Source organism: Acartia tonsa, chromosome 15 (assembly GCF_053477335.1).
Source record: "Acartia tonsa isolate MP-2025a chromosome 15, ASM5347733v1, whole genome shotgun sequence".
Lineage (NCBI taxonomy): Eukaryota > Metazoa > Arthropoda > Copepoda > Calanoida > Acartiidae > Acartia > Acartia tonsa.
This window is the reverse complement of record NC_137274.1, coordinates 9,586,732-9,609,512: the sequence shown is the minus strand read 5'-3', so window position 1 is coordinate 9,609,512 and position 22,781 is coordinate 9,586,732. Positions and strand designations below refer to the sequence as shown.

Below are 22,781 nucleotides of genomic sequence, written 5' to 3'. Positions count from 1 at the left end.
ACAATTTAAAACCACATAAATTACACGAGTTTTAAAATTTGGCCTTCTGGCCTCAAATTTGCTAGTAATAATATTCACGAATACTCGTACTAACACAAATTGACACAATTCCACAAATATGTAGGAATAAAGGAATAGGATATAAAACATTCTTCATTGAAAGCTTACACATTCACTACTCACTCATAACACTTATTTTCATGGCCTCACAAATTTTCGAAATAAATAAAATAGTTATTTGAATTTGTTAGACCATGTAATGCGATATATAATAATAATATAAAATAAGTACCCAAACTTTATATTAGGTACCTAATCATCAATAATGATAATAATAATATTCTAATTCTAATGTTAGAATAAACCTTAATGCTAAACATAATCTGCATTAAATCATCAAAATAATTCATTCAAATCTTTTAATAAAAGAGAGAATAATTACTAAAAAAAATTCTTTTCAAACAAGTCTTTTTTGCTAAAAGAAAAGTGAAAATGCATACGTGAAAATCTTTCTTCGATCAAATCTTTATGTAAAAGATAGACAAGAAAATAATCCTTAATTCTAGATAAACAGAATAATCAAATAAAATAAAATTATCCTTAATCTAAACATATCATCAAATAAAATATCCTTAAGTCTAAGAACATAAAACGACTGTATTAATTCATCAATTAAAACATAAAAAGTGAAATAAAATTTGCATTTTGCATATGCGAATCTTAAATTAAGCTCAAAATAAAAGAAAAGTCTCAAAAAGTGTTTATTTGGCAATTTCTCTTTGGCTGAATAGATAATAAGCTTTTCCTTGTACTTATTTATACAGTCTTTAAATTAAGAGTAATCGGGGCCTCAGTTCAACCTGAACCTCGAAAGATTGCAGATCAAACCAACGCACTACAATTATAAAAATGCCTCTCGTGCTACTAATCCTGTTTATGGTTATCTTTGTTTCTTTTTTGTGTAACCGTGAACAGGATTCTTGGCGCGGGGCTCAATTCACGAACATTTCTGAAACAAATAGAATGAAAGTGTTCTAAAGTTAAAATCATCAAAAAATAAAAAAAACATCAAAGAAACTACGAAAGAATCTTTAAATATCAAACATTCAAAGTACATCAGCTGTGTTCATGAAAATTACTGCTTTTTTGTTTTAGGTAAATCTTCAGAACGAAATAAAATAATCTTAATATATAGTTAATATTAAATTATTTTGTAATGCATGTAATATAAAAAGATATTTTTAAAATGATCAAATGTGTTTCATTTCTTATTCTTATCTATATATATCATATTTCATGTTTGTTAAACAAGGAACGACAATAATGCTTTGCATCCAAAATTAAAAAAAATACGTACCTAAGATTTTTTACGCGAAAAAATCCCAGGTCCCGATCAAATAAATCCGTAAAGAAAACTTGTGTATTCGAATAGAAAACTTTAGTTTTATGCGTTAGAAATAAAATCTTGAGCTCATTTATAAGTTTAAACGAAATTGTAAAGAAATTTGCGTCAAGTTATAAATTTTAAAAAAATATGCAATTGTTGAAAGTAAAAAATACGCTAAAAGAACGATACTAATAAAAATACTTAATCGTCTTGGGATTCATCTTGGGGTAGGTTTACTCTCAACAATCGTCTTGCAGAAATCTTGTTATCCGTGGCGTCAACATCATCGGACAATTTGAAACGGGCAACAACTGTACGGCCACCGCCACGTACATCTTGAACTCTACCGAGGCGATACTTCTTAACCAAGTTGGTGCACCCGTCAACAAGAACAATATCTCCAACGCTTAGCGGAACTTGATTGCGTCTCCACTTTACAGTGCGCAATAACTCAGGCAGCAGCTGCTGCTTGTAAACTTCATGGAACTGTCTAGTTAGCTCCTCCAGATGGCTCAAACGACGTGTGATTTTATCTCTGGAACCTGTTTCGAACGAGCAAATCCCGTCGTTAGCTCTACCACCCAACAGATCAGCAGGAGATATGATTCTCCATGTGTTAACATCATTCCCTTGTGTAGCATAACTCAAGGGTTTAGAGTTTAAAACTATAGCAGTCTCGGCCGTCAGCAACAACAACTCATTGTGGTTAACGACTGCTCCACACAACTTCTTATTGAGGACACGCTTGACCATGGCGACCTGGCGCTCAACGCTTCCAACATACAAATGAGCGCCAGTCGGCACAAGGTGCCACTCAAAACTCACATCAGACTTCTTCATAACTTCATCAAGGATTCTCTTTGTGCCGAGGAAGTTTGTGCCGCGATCTGTAGTAACAACTCTGGGCATATTGTAGAATGCTTGAAGCTTTCTGAGGCCAATAATGACAGCCTCAGTACTGTAATCCAACAGAACATCAATAAACACTGCTTGTGTAAAACGACAACAAGCAATCAACAACCATACCTTGTACTTGGCTGGATTCTTCCTGGTGCGGACTCCAGGCCTTGTAACTTCCATCGGACCTGCGAGGTCAAGGTGGACATGGTAGAATGGAACCAAAGATTCTAACCTGTCGGGCAGGACGTCTGCCATAGTTGGGGCTGAACGACGTGCATACTCTAAACAACAACTGGAACATGACTTAACAACCTTCATGGCCTCTTGGCGGCCACGTGAGATCCAAGCATACCTGCGACTTTGTGCTAAAGTCTTTCTATGACCGGCATGGCCAAGTTCATCGTGGGCTTGCTGTAGGAACAGTCTGGCCAAATTATTGTGACGATCAATCAAAATAAGGCCAGGGGAATCCTTGAACAGCTTCTTCTTTCCCTCAGCTGCTGCCTCCAAGGCCTCGTCCCCACGGGACTTCATCTTGAGGACTCGGAATTTACGAACAGGATAATAACCGTTATTACCAACGATAGGCCAGTACACCTCTGTCTCGTGATAATAGGGTTGTAGACTATCAAATCTGCCTTCAGCCTCCATAATCATCTCTTTCTCCTGGTTGTATGATGCCAGGAATAAATCACACACAACATCTAGGTATGTAATTGAAAAAGTGTGGCTGTCATAAAACTTAGAATCAACTATCGGCTCTTGTCCGGCCGGAACCGAAACTCCCGTCGGCTCTTGTCGGCATCAGAAAAACCAATGATGGTTGGGAGCCCCAATGGCTCATCAGGAACTAAAGAACGTTGAAATGGCACTTCTCCAAGCTTAGCCCTGTCTGCCAAACTGTCAACAAAATCATCTCTCAGCTTTGCAGGTACATGCTCATCCCAGGCCACTCCACTGATACAAACCTCCCGAAGAATAAGCTTAGACTTCAGGAGTAACGGACACATGAGGCCCAAGGGGTCGTACAACTGTTGTACGACCCGCCAAATCTCTCTCTTCGTTACACATTCTGGCATGGCTCTCCATAAATCTAACAGGTCCAGGTCTTCCAGCAATTTTCGGCCCTTTTCCTTGGCGCCATGATTCACCCGAGCAGGTAGAGTAAGAACATCTTCTCTGGGGGCCCATTGAATGCCCAGTACCTTAACAGGATCAGTATCATCTCCAGAATAAATTACTGATTTAAAGCTGAAGTTTCCAGGTTCAATCATTTCCTTCAACTCTTCGACCATTTTGACAGCTTCTGGCTTGCTATTGTGGCCGCCAGTATGGTCATCAATGTACGTGCACTGCTCCAGCTTGATAGCTGGAGCATCCTGGTGCAGTACAAACTTGGATGCGGTAGGTTGTTGCTCACTTCTCCACAGGTCCTGCTTCGCAACTACCTCTGCTCCCTTCACGTATTCAGATCCATAAACATCATGAACATCTTGGCGGCTGCGCCCTCCAAAAATCTGTGCAGTAAGTCTCAGGGCTGTGACGGCAAAATCGCCGGCCAATTTCTCCCCAGAGTTAATTTTTTTGGTTAAATAAACTTCGGGGTTGGCATCTTCATCCTCTGCAAACCATACTCTCTTCAGCTGCGAATCTTCATATGTGGCCACCAAAGAATTGTAAAATTTACACACATCACAAACACAGGCACACTTGTAACTTCTGAACCGAATAAGATTGTGAAACAATGTGTAGGTAGGTTGTGGGCCATCCATCATGATGTGATTTAAACTTGTTCCATTGCAGGTCAAGCTAGAATTTGCGCAGATTCTCAACAGGGTAGAAATGCTGTCCTTGAAGGCCGTCACCAATGAATTAAAATAAACTGGACCTTCATAGGCTAGGTCTTGTGGCGTTGCTTTGACGTATACACCACGGGACACCGCTTCTTTGAACACCTTGCAGAATACGTCATATTCGCCGTTTTTTATCATGCGCCGGCGATCACGTAGCGCTATATTATACGCCTGCCGCGAATTGTTCGGCAGCGTATTTGTTGGCAGCCGGTATGGGTAAGCTGCCGTCCACTCCTTCTTCACAAGATCCAATGTTAAGCCTTCTTTGATTAGATCCTGTTTTCGCTGATCAACGGCTGACTTGCCTGACGCAAGTGCCAGGCAGTGCCTGCGGCCTGTGCAACCATTGCACAGCCGCGGTGGCTGCACGCCTAACGACTCCGACGATAGGAAGTCCATTGCTGCAACTTCCAACTTAGTAACCTTACAAATAACAGGCTTACTAACAGGCTTTCCATCAGCAGAAACAACAAGGAAACCTGTGCCAAAAATGCTGCAGTATAATCTTGACTCGCCGATGAGTTTATCCGCCGCCGGAAACGTCGTGGGCGTGACATGCCCAAGGAGAATATCCAATGGACCGTTCACCAATGAAAAGTCCTGTGGCTTCATATCAAACAGAGCAGCTGCGGCGACTGGGTCCATGCTGCGCAGCCCGTCTGTGTGTCCAATTGTGTGAACAACAGCTGCCTCCATAACATGCTTGTTCTTGTTACGGTCAACCAGGCAGAGCTTAACTGTTGGACATGACTGAACTTTGCCGTCAGCCATTGAAATAGTAGCTACACGTCCAGTAGAAGGCAACTGCAACTTCTTGGCAATAGACTGTGTAACCATGGTGAGGTTGGCACCTGTGTCCCACATCCCGGACACAGGCACCTTCCTCTTGTAGACATCCAGGGCGTCCAGCTTCTGGAGCATCAACATGTAATTGTTCTCACCCAAAAATGGCGCTTCATAAACAGCTGAAACCTGGGCGACGGACTCGTGAAGTAACGAGTTATGTTTCTGTCCACAATTGTTGATCCTGCAGCCTCCAAGCCTCTCAACCCCGCGGACATTCTGAAGCGCGGTGCCCCTTGTTAAGACACAAGAGGCACCCGCCGATTTTCATCACAAACTCTTTCCGTTCTGGAACAGACATGGTTGTAAACTTTGAACATTTAAACAAAAAATGTTCACCACTGCAGCCATCTGAAGGGCAAGGCTGCTTCTTCTTGAACTTGCTAGGTGTACCAGGTTTGCCTACGGCGGCCGCAGCTGCGGCAGGATTACCTTTCTTCTTGGACAGCGTGTCCAAGCCATGACTGCTGCGCATTAACAAGGCGCCACGTTGTTGCTCTAAAATATCCAGTAACTTTGGTACGTCTGGGACGTCCATGCTCCCAAGTGCAAGGTCAAGCTTATCTGAAAACTCTTTCGGCAGTTTCTTAGACAGCATCTCCAACAATAAAACTGTGAGCCATTGGCTTGTAGAAACTGTGTCTTCACCATCAGCCTTGGTTATCTGCTCGAGCTGGTTGATGGCACCTGAGAACTCTGCGAGAGCGCTGACAATCTGGCCGCTCTCGGACAATTTACCTCTCTTGTCCCAGTTGTTGTAAATACACAACATTTGTCTGGTTCGAGATTTGAACAGCTGGTCCAAATATATCCATTGCGCTGCATGCGTGGCAATCTGTTGCAATTGCAGCCTCAACGGTTTATCCTTCATTACTCGTTCACAACTTAATACCATCTGAAGGTAGCTGGGCTCATAACCAGTAGTAAGCTTCTGGAAATTCTCCTTAAATTGCGCATAAGAAGATTCTTGCCCGTCGAAGCTGGGAAGGAGTTTCTCGTCGATACGTGGCATGTATCCATGAGGCGAGAACATCGGATTGGCAGCAAATGATTGAGCGCCAAATGACGGCAGCCGCAAAGAATCTGCCGAGGCACCCGAGACTGGCGTAACAGGCTCTTGCTTAGCCTTCGCCAACATCTCCATCAATTTCATGAGATCACTAATAATTTTAGCTGGTAAAGGTATGTAATCACCTTTTATAACTTTCACTATCTGCATACAACGTTGTTGTAAACTGTTTTTGTGAGCTGCGAGATCATCACCAAGAACTAAAACCTCATTGCTTATGGCTTTTAGTTCATCTATGGCATTTAATGTAAGCTTTAACTCGCTATAGTTCTTTCGTGCCATGATAACGTCACTATAAAAATCCTTTAGGTTATTATCATCTTGGATTAACACATCCAGCTGTTGAAAACCGGTCATGGTGCGTTCAAGATTTAAGTTTGCATCATGAACAAGGATGCATTCCTTGGCGAGATTAACATTGATGTCTGCGGTATCTGAAACTACCTGCATCACTCTGTCTAACTCTTCGGTTATCACCTCAACTGCCCTAGGCAATCTGTCCGACAATAATTCATACCTAGTCTTTTTAGGTGGCATTTTCACTTTTGTTAACACTGATTACAACTATAGTCACGTGTAGAATTTATCCACATTCAACACATACGGTAACTGTCACTGGCTTTGTCTGGCTGACTGGACTTCATACCGTTTTCATTGTTTCGGTACACGGCATTTGGCTGGCCGTTTACCAGATCTTTACGTACAAACGTACGAACCTGCTACTTCCCACAAGAATCAAAACCAGCATAGTTACTAATACAATTTATTGTATGAAAACAGTCATGCTGAAATAGAAAATAACAAAATTAATAATCAAATATTAAAATGTTAAATACATTATAAGAAATAAATCTTGTAAAAGAAAATAAGTCTTTTTTATTTGGAACAATCGTCTTTTCCTTATAAAAGGTTGCGTGACTTTGAAATTATGTTTCAAAATGTATAAAAGAAGCTAGGGTTATATTTTGCTTAAAATCAATCAAAATTGAATGCGAGTTTGAAATTTATAAATAAAATCATCATAGACTACTATTAAAATATTCTGGTACAAAAATAAATTAATTACTTGGTCTAATTTTAATGAAATGAAAAGATTAATTTGCCGTCTTTAAGAAAATCACTCCACTCTATTATAAATGCTTAAAGAAAGAATTCTTACCGAGGTCATTGAACTTGTCAAGCCGGGAAGCACTCAAAGGTATTTTTCAGTACGGATAACACCACATTTTTGACTATACATGGTTTTTTTATCACACAGATATTCCGCACATCTTGAAAGAAAGATTAAAGATGGCCACGCTAGCTTTGTTTTGTTTGGTCGCGCAAGCGTTGTTTTGATTGCCGCGTTCAATTATGAACTTTATTTAAACTTGGGCGCTTTCTAAACTGCCAATAATGCACAAACGCATCATACTATTATACTTCCAATACAATAATTTACAGTCCAATGCCCCCTCCCTCCCTTTTACACTATTTAGAAGTTTCAACAAGAATGGGAACATTGGGCTGTTTATTACACTAGTCCCCAAAGTTTTATGAAAACGTTTACTTATTCGTTGGCTCAATAACTTTGGATACTTTTATTAACATTTAATTGGTTGGTTCATTAAATTGAGTAACGTGTTTCAACCACTTTTTGAAATCTACAGAAGAGGTAATTTTGTGTTTCATATTCATTGGGTATGTGAATAATTTATCGGCCATTATCTTATTTTTCAGATCAATCCCAAAAATTGTTTAACTAATATAAAGGCATACTTACATTTCAAGGCTTGATTATGATTATAGAGATGCTTTACTTATAAAATTGGGCGTTGCTACAAAAGACCAACTCTACAAAAGACCAACACTACAAAAGACCAACAAGTCGGTTCTACAAAAGACCAACACCTACAAAAGACCAACTCTACAAAAAATCGTAATGCTAGAAGGTCTAAAGCTGAAAATGGTCTACCATTATATCTGTATTTATCAAATTGATAAAATGAATGCTTTAAATAGATTATAAACGACAAAATTACGAGAAAAAACAGAAAATAAATTTTTTTGTATCAATTCAATGAAATAATTGCATGAAAATCTTCCAATTTTTGAAGAAAAATCTTCCAATTCTATCTAATATGGTATCCAATATGGCGATAAAACATTGTGACAAAATTCAAAACCGATTTTTCTTTCTTGAATAACTTTGTCCACAGGCTGAATTTTAAAATTCCGTCCGACAGTTTGTCCAAAGTCTGTGTTGACTACATAACAGAATGGTTTCGAACCTGATACAACCTTGCTTTTAAAAAATCGAACCTTCGTATTTGTTGGTCTTTTGTAGTGTTGGTCTTTTGTGTCTAATTGTGAAAGGAATCAATAATTCAAAAGTAAGTAATTATTAAAGTAGGAATATTGTTAAACAACTAATTAAATTAAAATATAACAATTAATAAACGAAATATAATTGAAATTTGATACATAATACAGGGGAGGGAGGAGACATTGGACTGTTTATTACACTAGTCTCCAAAGTTTTAATCAAGTTCTTACATATATAACATTGGTGACTTTTATTAAAATTTGATTGTTCGGTTTATAAATTTTAGTGTCCAAACGTTTTAACCACTAATTAAGGGGTGATATTGTGTATCACCATTGGGGATGTACATGAAATTAATCAGACATTGTCTTATCCCTTTAGATCCCTGTATACAATATATGCGTTTCTAGCACTCTCTGTCTGTGATCTGTCTGTCTGTCTGTCTTTTTGTCCAACTGTATGTCTGTCTGTCTGTCTGTTTGTCTGTCTGTTTGTCCGTCTGTTTGTCTGTCTGTTTGTCTGTCTGTTTGTCTGTCTGTTTGTCTGTCTGTTTGTCTGTCTGTTTGTCTGTCTGTTTGTCTGTCTGTTTGTCTGTCTGTTTGTCTGTCTGTTTGTCTGTCTGTTTGTCTGTCTGTTTGTCTGTCTGTTTGTCTGATTGTCTGTCTGTTTGTCTGTCTGTTTGTCTGTCTGTTTGTCTGTCTGTTTGTCTGTCTGTTTGTCTGTCTGTTTGTCTGTCTGTTTGTCTGTCTGTTTGTCTGTCTGTTTGTCTGTCTGTTTGTCTGTCTGTTTGTCTGTCTGTTTGTCTGTCTGTTTGTCTGTCTGTTTGTCTGTCTGTTTGTCTGTCTGTTTGTCTGTCTGTTTGTCTGTCTGTTTGTCTGTCTGTTTGTCTGTCTGTTTGTCTGTCTGTTTGTCTGTCTGTTTGTCTGTCTGTTTGTCTGTCTGTTTGTCTGTCTGTTTGTCTGTCTGTTTGTCTGTCTGTTTGTCTGTCTGTTTGTCTGTCTGTTTGTCTGTCTGTTTGTCTGTCTGTTTGTCTGTCTGTTTGTCTGTCTGTTTGTCTGTCTGTTTGTCTGTCTGTTTGTCTGTCTGTTTGTCTGTCTGTTTGTCTGTCTGTTTGTCTGTCTGTTTGTCTGTCTGTTTATCTGTCTGTTTGTCTGTCTGTTTGTCTGTCTGTTTATCTGTCTGTTTGTCTGTCTGTTTATCTGTCTGTTTGTCTGTCTGTTTGTCTGTCTGTTTGTCTGTCTTTTGTACTGAAGGATCTCGCTAACCGCTGAACCAATATGGTTCTCCTTTACAGTGAAGCTTCTCATAGGTCCCTGGAAAGTTTAAGCAATATTAAGGGGGGAAGAGGGGTACCACCTTCCTCCAAAGAGAAATTGCCAAAAATAAAAAAATATGTGAGAAAAGTTTCAAGATATTTTCTCATATGCCCTATAAATCTCCTTGTCCGTATTGCAAGAATTTTATTATCAAGAATTTTATGGGCTTTGCTACTTATGGATGTTGTCATACTTTTTTTTTATTTTAATATTATGAAATTCACAAATAAAAACAATTATAATATTATAACATTTTTATTATCACAAGGATGACAACATCCATAAAAGCTTTGAAATCAAACTTATTAAGCATAAAATATAAATTTAATGGTATAAAATTATGTAAATACAGGATTCAGTTAAAGGACCTACTTACATTTTTAGGTCTTTACTATAAAGAAGCTTCACTTAAAATATTGTACCTTGTTGTCCTAGGAATCTTTGTTCCCGAAATCAGGCCAATACAAGAAATTCTTTAAAGAATGAATAAACGTACTGAATTTTTAGTACCAATTATAGAGCTGCTACGTTTTCAAAATCATACTTAATCATACAGAATTGCTACATCTTCCAAAGTTGAAATTGATAGGACAATTCTAACATTAAATTATGAAAAGAGCTAACCGTTACGTACAGTTGAATATACGGAATTATTAAGACCCTAATTTAAGAAAATCTTGGAATTTTAGTTTGAAAAAAATAGTACAAAAATAGGGTGGTCATTTTTGTGGTGGCGATTTCAAAGGAGATCCATGTATATTTGTATATTGGTTCAGCGGTGAGCTGTTAGCAGACAGACAAACATATATCCTAATAGACATCTATTCTATATATTGTTTGTCCGTCTGTCTGTCTGGTGTTCATCCTTCAAAAGACAAAAACTTTACTTTTTAAGGTTTCGTGATTTATTTTTAGTTTTGGATTTTATCTATCTATCTATTCTTTGTTGTGACAATTCACGTCAATTAAATTCTAACTTATGTATGTTGTCATCCTTGTTTAAAAAATTTACGGGGGGGGGGGTGCATGAGTTAACTCTACCCAAAAAAAAACTTAAACCTTTACTGAAAAGATTTTAAAGGAGAACCATATCGGTCAAGTGGTTATCAAGCTTTTATGGGACATAGACACAAGATCTTAAGCTACAGACAGACATCCTTTTACTTTTTTATTACAAGATTATGTTTATAAAAGCAAAGCTTTTCTATAATTTCTATAATTAGGGTCGGTCCGTCCGTCCGTCCGTCCGAGACAGATAGCTTTTTTCGTTGATTTAAACATGTTTCAATTGTCCTATCGATTTCAAACTTTGCATGCTGATTCCTGTAGTAGTTAGGTACGTAGCAACTCTATAATCATTACCAGAATGTTCGTGTGTCCATTTTGATGTGTTAATGTCTGTTTGTCCTATCGTTTCAGAGCTTCGCTTTTATTGATGTTGTCATCCTTGTTTTTATATTTTTAGATAAACCAAATGGAGAGAGCGAAAAACAGGTAATTTTTTGTTTTAAAAAAAAACTATTTTCCAGTATAACTACGAAACTTATTAATAGAGAGTTAAGGAAGTTCTCATGACAAAGAAAATCACGAAACCTTTAAAAAATAACGTCTACATGTTTAGAAGCATGACAGACGGACAAAACAATGTACAGAATAGATGTCATATATCTTTCTCGTATTCATTCGAATCCGGTGGAAAGGAACCGGTTCTCATCCATAAAAACTATGTCTCGCATCGTATTATATCCAGCTTTCTACGAATATTAAAATGTACAATCATAATATTAAAACCAGTTTTTTAAGCCCGGGGCTAAAAAACTGGTTTCAATCTTATAATTGTACATTCTATATCCGCGGAAAGCTGTTTATAATACGATGCAAGAAATAACTATTAATAGTTTTCGAGAAAATCACATTATCCCCCCCCCCCATATCATTATGGACTGACTGACGGACAGGCAACGTTATTAATAGAGTAGCTGTGCTGCTAAAAATATTTTTATTAGGGTTGGGCCGGATACTTTTTTGGCCAGATACCGGATATCCGGCTGATTTCTAATGCCTGATTTCTAGTATCTTTTTTTCCAACGCCAGATATTCGGCAAATTTCCGGATATCCGGCCGGATATTGAAAATTCGGATATCCGGTATCCGGCCGGATATCTGGCCCTACACCTAATTTTTATTTCAGGCTGAGCCGGAATCGCCCCCATCCCCCCGGAAAATTGTCACCGTTTCAGGTCAGTGTCTACTCTATAATTCATTTTGTCTGTCCGTCCGTCAGTCCATAACACTAGAGGGGAAATGCATTAAAAGAAATTAAAAATGCTTTTTAATTTTTTCAAGAAAGGTTTCGTGATTTATTAGACTTTCTTCTTTATTATTTGTCCGTTTGTCTTTCTATGATTTTTTTTTGCTTCGCTACTAATGGATGTTGTCATGCTGGTTAGCAATATAATAGTGGCTGCGCCCCCACCCCCCCTCCTGCCTAGAGGCTTTTAGGGGCACTTGGGAGGTTGATGGGGGTGGTAATTCGATCCACCACTGCCAATTTTAGTTTTAAAAAGAAAAATTAAAAGCAATATGGGTTTTTTGGGGGGGGTGGGGGGGGGGGTACATTTTTGCAGTAGTTAGGAGGCTTCAATTCTTCTATTAGCAACAGACAGAGTATTCATCCCAAGCTGGATTTTTAAATCATTTTAGTGGTAAGCCAGATCGGGGTGAGCCAACTTTCCACCAATGAGAGCACAGCATTTTATGAAATGCCGCGCTGTGTTTGGGTGAAATTCGGCGCACCCCGATCTGGCTCACCACTTAAATGATTTAAAGATCCAGCTCTTTTATAACATAAAGATTAGTTATCAGCCCCCCCCCCCCATTTGCTTTAACATAAGAATGTCCAATTGGGTAAAGGGGTAACCCAGACCCCCCCCCAAAAAAAATAAAATTCTGTTAGCCACAATTAAAAATCATGTATCGTATGATACAATGGACAATTTTGTAGGCAAAATAAAATACTTATAATTAATTGGCTCACCGCGGAAAGCTGTTTATAATACGATGCTATACATTTTTAGTAGTGTCTACGCCCCTAGAGACCTCTAGTGGAACTTAAAGTACGGAGGGGGAATAAGACAAACCAGTTTTTAATTTTAGTTTAAATTTTTTTGAGGTTGGTAGTACTATCCCCCAAAAAATAGTTACATTTTAAAGAAGAATCTTTTCAGTGCAGCGATTAGCAAGACACATAGACATCCTGTTACTTTTATATAAGGATTTATATCGTATTATAAACAATTGTACAAAGAGATAAAAATAAAAATCATAAGATTTATCCTTATAAAATCAATCCTAATTTTTTTCATTATTTTCACATTTGCGGATAACTGTCTCAAATAATATGTATCTTACATTTTTAGCTATCGTCGAAAATCCGCGAAAAGTTGAAAATATTGAAGAAAAAACAGGTATCATCCTATTATATAAAGTAGTAAGCGTTTTTTGTCTGTCCCGAAGGATCTCACTAACCACTGAACCGATATTGTTCTCCTTTACAGTGAAGCTTCTTATAGGTCCATGGAAGGTTTTAAACTATTTTTAGGAAGGGTGTCTTGCCCCCCCCCCAAATAAATTTTTTTTTACTCTTTTGATAATCAAATTTAAAAAGTTATGAGATCGACTTTTCCCACTCCTACCTTAAGTGCCTCTAGAAGCTTCTAGGGGCGTAGCCGCTAGAATCATACAAAGTAAAATTATGTCTGTCTGTTTGTCCGTGTGTCTGTGTGTTTGTCTGTCTGTTGTTTGTATTCTTATCCATGCTTTTTGTCTGCATTTGATACTTCTGGATATTGTCATTATCATTCTCAGGAAGGAAGGGGACAATGGGCTGTTTATTACACTAGTCCCCAATGTTTTAAATAACTATTTCTTGTTCGTTGGATTAAAAAACTTTGGAGACTTATAATGAATTTTGTTTGGTTGATTCATGAAGTTGAGTGTCCAAACGTTTAAACCACTAATTGTAATCTATATGAATAAGAAGAAATAATGTGTATCATCATTAGGGATGTACATCAATTTATTGGCCATTGTCTTATCCCTTTAGATCCCTGGGTCATTCTTCAATTCTTATCTAAGGTTTTGTTTTAGTAGAAGAATCAGAAAAACTGGAAGGGGAAAAAATCAGGTAAAAACATCATATTTTATATCATTTGGTTGAAGTAGATAATCATTCCATTACAAACTAAAAAAAAATTAAATTACAATAGTGCTACTTGTTTTAGTGGAGATGTTGATGATGAAAAAGATTTTGATGCATCTGATATTGTGAATGATGCCAATAATAATTCTACAGAAACGACAGGAATTCATATTATTTTACAAATAAATTTGGACAACAGCTGGAGTAAGGGACCAGGATTCTGACAATTAATTCTAAGTGAAAATTTCCCTGTAACCCACTTCTTTCTACTAAATCCCCTCCCTCCCCCCTTCTTATCCACTTCCCTTTAGTTTTTTTAGTTTACAAAAAAAAAGCTTTATGCCTACATTACGCCACAAATTATTATTATCTTATCCTTATTTTTAGATATTTCAAATGGATAAAACTGGACAACATAAAAAATAATCAATTCCCCCTCCCCCTGGAAATTTTGGGATGAAATTTCTCCATAACATAATTACATTACCAATAATAATAAAGAAATTTACCCCTTCTGTAGATTACAATTAGTTTTTGAAATTAGTAGACACTCAACTAAATGAACTAATAAATATTCAATAAAAGTCTCCAAGGTTGTTAAGCCAACGAATAAAAAAATATTACTATAAGACTTTGGGGACTAGAGTAATTAAAAACCCAATGTCCCCTCCCTCTCTGGGTTCAAACTCACTCGAGATGGGAGGGGGAGCTTTTTTAGTTTTTGTAAATCATTCAGAGAGAGAGGGGACATTGGGTTTTTTAATTACTCTAGTCCCCAAAGTTAAATAATAATGTATTCTTATTTAATGGCTTAACAACTATTAAATTTTGATTGGTTGTTTCATTATATTGAGTGTCAAAACATTTTAACCACCTATTGTAATCTACAAAAGGGGTAATTTTGTGTATAGTCTTTGGGGATTTAAATGATTTTTTCGCCCATTGTTGTATCAATTTAGATCCCTGAGCTAATTTGTCCCAACTATAGGTATTAAAACCCACGAAAAAGGGGGATGGCGCATTTTTTGTAGTTTTTGTAAGTTTGCAGTTTGTGTGAAGTAAAAGTTGTCACAAATATAGGTATAAAATAATATTGGTTCAGACGGTCTGCTCAGTGCTAAAGGAGAAAATGGCCAGGTTAGTTTATTTTTAAATTAGTGGTTGAAAAGTTTTAACACTCAACTCATTAAATGAACTAAATTTCACGAAAGTCCCCAAACCAATAAGAAAAAGTTATTATAAAACTTTGTGGACTAGTGTAATAAATAGCCCATTGTCCCCTCTCTTTGGATTAAATTGTTGTTGCTCCATATTTTCATTAACTCAAAATAAATAACACTTGCAGCTGGCTAAAATTATGATTTCCCCGTTTAAAATAATAAACCGATTAATCCTCTGGGTTAGATCCGGTTTTGAGCCATACTGAAAAAATGTAACGCATTGTATTATAGATAATTTTAATAATTTTAATTGGCCCCTTGGATCTAACAAAACTGGAATTAATCTTATACTTTTTAAGTTGACTTTTCACGGAAATCTGTCTATAATACAATGCGATAGTATTACAAAAATAGTTTTCATGATTTTTAAGGCTAAGCTTTTCTATAATAAGGGTCAGTACGTGCACCTTTAACGGATAGCTCTTATCGTTAATTTTTAGGCATGTTAGAATTGTCCTCTCCATTTCAAACAGTTTGCCTATATTTGCGGCAACCTTTACTACAAAGAATCTTTCAATTTTTAAATGTTATATCAGAATAGCGTGTTTATTTGAGTGTTTGAAAAAAAATTAAAAATCTATATTCTTTTTTATATGTTATTAGCTAATACGCCCTTCAGAGGCCTCTAGGGGCACTTGAAGAGGGGGGGAGTTGAATTTGATAACCCATTTTTTACTTTATATTTAAAAAGAAAAAGTGCTTCACTTCAAACAGACAAGACAGACAAGACAGACAAGACAGACAAGACAGACAAGACAGACAAGACAAACAAGACAGACAAGACAGACAAGACAGACAAGACAGACAAGACAGACAAGACAGACAAGACAGACAAGACAGACAAGACAGACAAGACAGACAAGACAGACAAGACAGACAAGACAGACAAGACAGACAAGACAGACAAGACAGACAAGACAGACAAGACAGACAAGACAGACAAGACAGACAAGACAGACAAGACAGACAAGACAGACAAGACAGACAAGACAGACAAGACAGACAAGACAGACAAGACAGACAAGACAGACAAGACAGACAAGACAGACAAGACAGACAAGACAGAAAAACAGACGAACGGACAGAAATCCTGTTACTTTATTATAAGGATATTCTAAATGTAATGTAAATAAATTGTATGTTATTTAATACCTATATTTGTGACAACTTTTACAACACAGAATCTTCCAATTTTTAAAGGTTATACTTTTGTAAATCTAATGAAAGTAAATTTTTCTGAATTTATTGTTTTAATTTCAGTCAGAGAGGAAGATCAGCACAATATCAGGTACATTTCATTTACAGCATTGCTTTGAAACTGATTAGTATCCGCTGGATTAGAAACGGTTATAAATCTAAGCCAAACTGAAAAAGCATGTATAGTATTGTATTATATCAAGTTTTCTGTGAATATTAAAGATATTCAATCATAACATAAAACCAGTTTTGTACATTTTTATATTCGTAGAAAGCTCTTTATAATACGATGTGATAAATAATCATCAAAGCGCAGCTTTTCTATGAGTAGGCCCATCCATCCGTAAGGGATAGTTCTTAATTTAGTTGGTTTAGAATTGTCCTGTAGATTTAAAACTTGGCATAATGATTACTCTAGTAGTTAGGTACGCTTACAAAGCATAGCAACTCCATAATTGTTACCAGAAAGTCCAAACCTTCATTTAAAATCTGTTGATTTATGTTTTTTTATGTGATATAATTATCCTATTCATCTGATTTAGATGGTGGTTGTAAATTTCCAAACCTTCCTAGGACCTGTGAGAATCTACATTGTAAAAAAGAACCATATCGGTTTATCTGTTAGAGAGATTCTTTGGTTCAGACTGACAAACAGTCACATTGAGGATCCTTGTAATTATCAATTATTAGCGGCTACGCCCCTAAAGGTCTCAAGGTGGTGGGGGGCTTATTTTTACCCTCCATTTTATTTTATTTTCAAAGAAAGATTTTAAAACTTTTCTAAGGGCAATTTCTCTTGGGAGAGTGGTGGAACCCTCCTCCAAATTATTAATGAATTATTCTTTTTGAGAATGGAACTGGCCAACTTATCTACGAGAAGGAGAAAAAGAAAACTATTTGAAATCAGCCACTAAAACCTTGGCAGGTGACTATCTTTACAGCATGGCTTTGAAACCACTGGATTAGAACCGGTTCTCAGCTATACTGAAAAATAATAGCGCTAGGAGTGTATAATTTATCTTCCAATATCAACCAATATGGAAAGCTTTTATGTTCTACTTTCTAAAAATATAGATACTATTCTTGTGCTATTTATAGTTTAGAGAGACTACATTATCTTACTTTTGATAGAAGTGTTTAATTTATCTATCTATCTACCTATAGAAAGCTTATAAGCTCTAGTTTCTAAAAATACTAATACTATTCTTGTGATATTTATGGTTGTAAAGATATATTTTATTCCACTTTTTATAGTTTACGATATATTTTACTTTATATAGGAGTTTATGATTTAACTATTGTTATCTACCAATGGGATCCCTATAAGTTCTACTTTTTAAAAATATCAAAATATTCTTGTGCTATTCATGGCTTTAAAGATGATTTTTATTCTACTTTAGCTTGAAATGTTGAATTATTTATTATGGAATGCTCATAAGCTCTAGTTTCTAAGAATACCAATACTATTTTTGTGCTATCTATGGTTACATATAAACTTTATTTCAGGAGTAACCCTGTCAGGCTCAAGTAGAAAAATCAGCAGAATGCCCCCTCCACCAAAAGACAGTCCTCTCGCAACAAAGGTAGTTTAGTGCTTTCATGCAAAGTAAACTGTTGAGCACTGATAATCCCCCCCCCCACTTATATTTGAAATTAATTAGAACAAGGGGGTGGGTTCTTCTGTTTGTTTAATAAGTTATAAATTCTATTGGTTAGTCTATTGGTTGAATTATATGAACAGTAGCCAAATAGGGTTAGGAAATGTTCGGATCTTGGAGAAAGTAGCTTCGGACAAAGTAGCTTCGGACAAAGTAGCTTCAGGACAAAGTAGATTCAGGACAAAGTAGCTTCGGACAAAGTAGCTTCCTAAGGAAAGTAGCCTCCACTGTTAATAAAGGTCATGGCCGCAGCGCTCGGCCCCCTGGCCTGCCTAGCCGCGGGCGCTCGGCCCCCTAGCCTATAACCTAACCTAACCTAACCAAAAAATTGTAAAAACATAATTAAAACTTGTAAAAACAATATTAAAAATTGTAATAGTTATTTCTCGTATCGTATTATAAACGGCTTTCCGCGGATATAGAATGTACAATTATAAGATTAAAACTAGTTTTTTTAGCCCCGTGGTGCCGAAGGCACTGGCTAAAAAAACTAGTTTTAATCTTATGATTGTACATTTCTATATTCATAGAAAACTGGATATAATACGATGCTAGACATAGTTTTTTTGTATGGATGAGAACCGGTTCCTATCCACCGGATTCGAATGAATACGAGAAAAATCTATCAACCACTTTTTGCAAAATCATCGAAATTCTAAACCACCTATGTATTATCAGTTGATGATATATGCGGCCATATTTGATACTATTTTTCTTGGGAAGCTACTTTTCTTAAGTAAATGTCCTGAAGCTACTTTGTCCTGAAGCGACTTTGTCCGAAGCTACTTTGTCCAAGATCCGAAATGTTCCCATCCTTATTTGCAATTTATTCCAAAATTGATTGCTCGCTAGGCACTTTGAAGGAAGGACCAAACCTTCCCGAGACAGTGGCACATTACCAGAACGTCAGAAAGTCTTTTGACACCAACTTTTTGTATGATATAATCATCCTAGTTATCTAATTTTTGTAGTAATGATTCCTAGGACAACAAGGTACAATAATATGAGCAAGGCACATCTAAAATTAATTCTGTATTTAAGCAATTTTGCAACAAATTTAAATATAATTTTGTTTAAACTTATAAATTAATGCTCTGCTTATTCCGTTCTGACAATATACAGGAGTTTTTGTTCGTTTGTTCTTCCTTCTGATTTTAAAGCTTTGCTTTTGTGAATGTTGTCATCCTTGTTTTTTTATTTGAAATTATTTTCAGGTGACTCCAAAATTTACCCTCTACACCCATGAGGGCAAGTAAGAAGAATCTTCCAAACCACCGGATATCCACTGGATTAATAATCAAATCCGCCGGATTAGAGCTTAATATCCGCTGGATTAGAACCGGTTTTGGGTCATACTAGAAAATCTTGTATAGAGAAAAATTCATGAATTATATCCTTTTTTTAACACAAGACCTTCGACCCCTTTGCTCCAACAAACTGGAATGAAACAATTTTTATTTTACTAGAAGATGTGTATGATTTTTTTTATTTAGAAGATAATTTCTATATAAGTATGCAATACATAGTTTCTTAGCACGGTTAAGAACCAGTTCTAATCCAGTGGTTAATAATATGTGTTATATAAATAAAGAAATAGTTATAAAATCCTCCTTTAATTAAAAACTAGTAATAGTTATTTATCGCATCATATTATAGACAGTTTTCCACGGTTATCAAAATAAAAAATTATCATATTAAAACCAGTTTTGTTAGCCCGAGGTGCCGAAGGCCCGAGCTAACAAAACTTAAATTTGATTTCAATAATTGTGGAAAGTTATTTGTAATACGATGATGTACATGATTTTTCAGTGTGGCTGAGAACCGGTTCTAATCCAGTAGATAGGTTTCAAAGCTACATTACTAGTTATTTCTCGCACCGTATTATAAACAGCTTTCCGCGGATATAAAATTTACAATTATAAGATTAAAACCAGTTTTTTAGCCCCTATGTGCCGAGGGCACGGGCTAAAAAAATGGTTTTAATCTTATGATTGTACATTTCTATATTCGTAGAAAGTTGGATATAATACGATGCTAGACATAGTTTTTTCGTATGGATGAGAACCGGTTCCTATCCACCGGATTCGAATGAATACGAGAAAATTATTACTTGTATGTTTAAAACAATATAACTATTCCTTGCTTATCTGTATGTCTGTCTGTCTGTCCGTCTGCCTGTAATGCTTTGTGAGAAATTTTTATAAGCATAATGACAACATCTATATAAGTGGCGAAGCAAACAAAAATTAAAGAATGGACAAACGGACAAAGTGAGTTTTAGAGAAGATGTTCAGTTGTAATCCTTATAATAAAGTAACAGGATGTCTGTTTGTCTATTTGTATATTTGTGTGTCTGTGTGTTTTACCGAAGTATCTCGCTAACCGCTGAACCGATCGGGTTCTCCTTAACAGGGTAGTTTCTCATATGTCGCGGGAAGGTTTAGAGATAAGATAAGATTTTATTTCCTCTAAGGTGCATATAATTAGGGCGAGTTACTAATAAAAGTTTACAATTTTTTTTAACTATAGGTTTCTTCCTGAAAAAGATTGCATGTTAATTAAGATACTAGGTTTCTTCCTGAAAGAGATTGCAGGCAAGATAATAAATAAGTTATTACATGTTATGGTGAATAAATAATAAATTAAATTGTAATTTATTAGCAATTTTAAGATCCTGTAGTACATTTACTATTTATGTACCTAGCTCAGGGTTGTAGTGAACTTCTCCTTCCCCGTTCACCTACATTTTACATTTTTACTATACAATTATTATATAACTGAACACTGAGCAAGCTGTGAAGCGAGTGGATGGCTTAACCCCGGCCGGGGTTGTTGAACCGCAGTTCTTCGCGGCGCTTACCAAATCGTTTCATAGCTTTAGAAAATAGTTGTAACAATTTGTTTTAGTTACAATATTGACATATATAAAAACATATATAAGACTACTATACTACGGTATGCTGAATATACCATCTGACAATCATTCCACTAGAATCCATACGGGGTTTCCAAAAATAAGACCAATACAATTATGTTATCGGTGCCATGGAAGTTAGCCATGTTTTTTTTCCCGTTATAAACTGCGACTCCCACCGCCCTAACGTTCCCGGATTAAAAGATTATAAGAACTGAGTAATTTAAAATCCTGTGGGATTTTAATCCCACATTTCTTTGATACCTGTAATTTATTTCCGAACCCGTTACTATATTCCTACATCCCTGATGGCGTTTATTAAATAAGAATAAATTTACATATTTGAGTTTTTTGTTGAGTAAAAACTAGAGGGCTTGATGGATTTTAGCCACATTTAAACATTTAACATTGAACATTGCAATAACAAGGAATACATATGCGTGGTAGGCGCGCATATGTACCTAGTACGTTAAGTAAAAACTTAAATAAAACCAAAATAAAGCTAAAAAAGATATAAAATCTGAAAACTTATTTGTATTTTAGAGAAAAACTGGTTTTATTTGAATTATTGTCAGGCGTTTTGGTGGCAATGTACTTAGGTATCCTATGTTGAACGTGTATTCAATATCGGCTATGCTAGTTGTAGAGTGGCTTTGTAGCTTTGAAATTAAAATCTTGTTAAGTTTGATATTAAGAAATTGTTTTTGCTAGATTCAATTTAAGAAGGATAAAAATCATTTTTAGAAACACATCAGTTTACTAGCATTGTTCTTCAAGTGAAGGTTCTTTTTGTAAGGATTAATAAGACGTTAAGACGTTAAGACGTTGAGACGTTAAGACTTAAGGAGAAAAGTATTGACTTAGTGAGGATTTGGCGACAAGGACTGGACTAGAGATAAAGAAGAATTAAAGAAAGAGATGGCAGGTTTGGTGTCCGAGTGGCTGCGCACCAGAGCTCTGACCGCGGCGGCCGGTCCCTGGAATAACTTATCTGAGCGTTTAACAAACGCTTCCTTGTTGGCAGAGTTTTACCTCTGGGAGGTTTCAATTGAGGACGCTGTTTACCTTGAAATGATTGGGATTTATGACGAGATAAATGAGCTGCGCTCGTTTATCTTTGTCAGACAACCCCGTAGCTTGACAGGCTACCTGTCCGGGTTGCGCTCTTTACGGCGTACACAAACCGCCGTTCCTATCATCGAGGAACGGCTCCTGGCGTGCGCGGAAAGATGCGCTCAGACTCTTAGTGGGCGGCGTCGGTCACCTTACCTGCCAGAAATTGTTGACGCTAATGAGGATTAAATGACTGAGTGATCTGATCTGAGGAGGAACTGACCGACGGTATGGCTGATTGTGAATAGAGATAGAGAGGAGTGTGAGGAGAGTGGGCTACAGACTAAAGACTAAAAGACTGAGTGATGGATTTAATTTTGGTTGAACCCTATAATATTGACGCCTAATTTGTAGTGATGAATGTATATGTGAAAAAGTATGTATCAACCTATCGTTTATATATTTAGATGAGTCTGCTAGAGCCACCCTGCTCCGGCGCTTATTAACCTGTAACTGCAGCAACATATAAAATAAATAAAAGTGCTTGAAGAAAAGTTAGTTTTGTTTGTAAGAATTGTTAAAATAAATAATTTCTCCAATTTAATGGATTAATTTTCATGTCAACAACCTTACTGTTGTTGCAGTTATCAGTAACCTGTATCGCTGTGTCCCAACCTCACGCCTAAACTTAATGCTCAACGACTTAATAACACCAACGCTGCTCTATAATTGGATGTTTCCGTGCGTTCAAATATAAGACTTTCCGGCCACAACAAAAAACTATAGATTGTAGAATGGATAACAATGGAATTGGTGAAATTATGGTTGATGGAAAAACAAAAGATTTTTGGTGAATTTAATGATA

General features: G+C 36.4%; 1 protein-coding gene and 1 long non-coding RNA gene across 2 annotated transcripts in view; both read left to right on the top strand.

The window, feature by feature from the left end:
* The window catches only part of LOC145307601 (uncharacterized), a 43,319-nt gene extending 29,221 nt beyond the window's left edge, over positions 1–14,098 (top strand). Inside the window, exons 6-10 of the mRNA XM_080150055.1 lie at positions 11,139–11,167; positions 11,865–11,913; positions 13,093–13,140; positions 13,826–13,859; positions 13,957–14,098. Coding sequence (XP_080006181.1) covers positions 11,139–11,167; positions 11,865–11,913; positions 13,093–13,140; positions 13,826–13,859; positions 13,957–14,098 — 302 coding nt within the window. The remainder of the gene's footprint in view (positions 1–11,138; positions 11,168–11,864; positions 11,914–13,092; positions 13,141–13,825; positions 13,860–13,956) is intronic.
* A 789-nt stretch (positions 14,099–14,887) lies between these two features.
* On the top strand, positions 14,888–17,843 carry LOC145307180 (uncharacterized). The gene is made up of 4 exons (XR_013875331.1): positions 14,888–15,011; positions 16,355–16,382; positions 17,142–17,216; positions 17,798–17,843. It is a non-coding gene; the product is annotated as an uncharacterized LOC145307180 (long non-coding RNA).
* Positions 17,844–22,781: the final 4,938 nt, after the last annotated feature.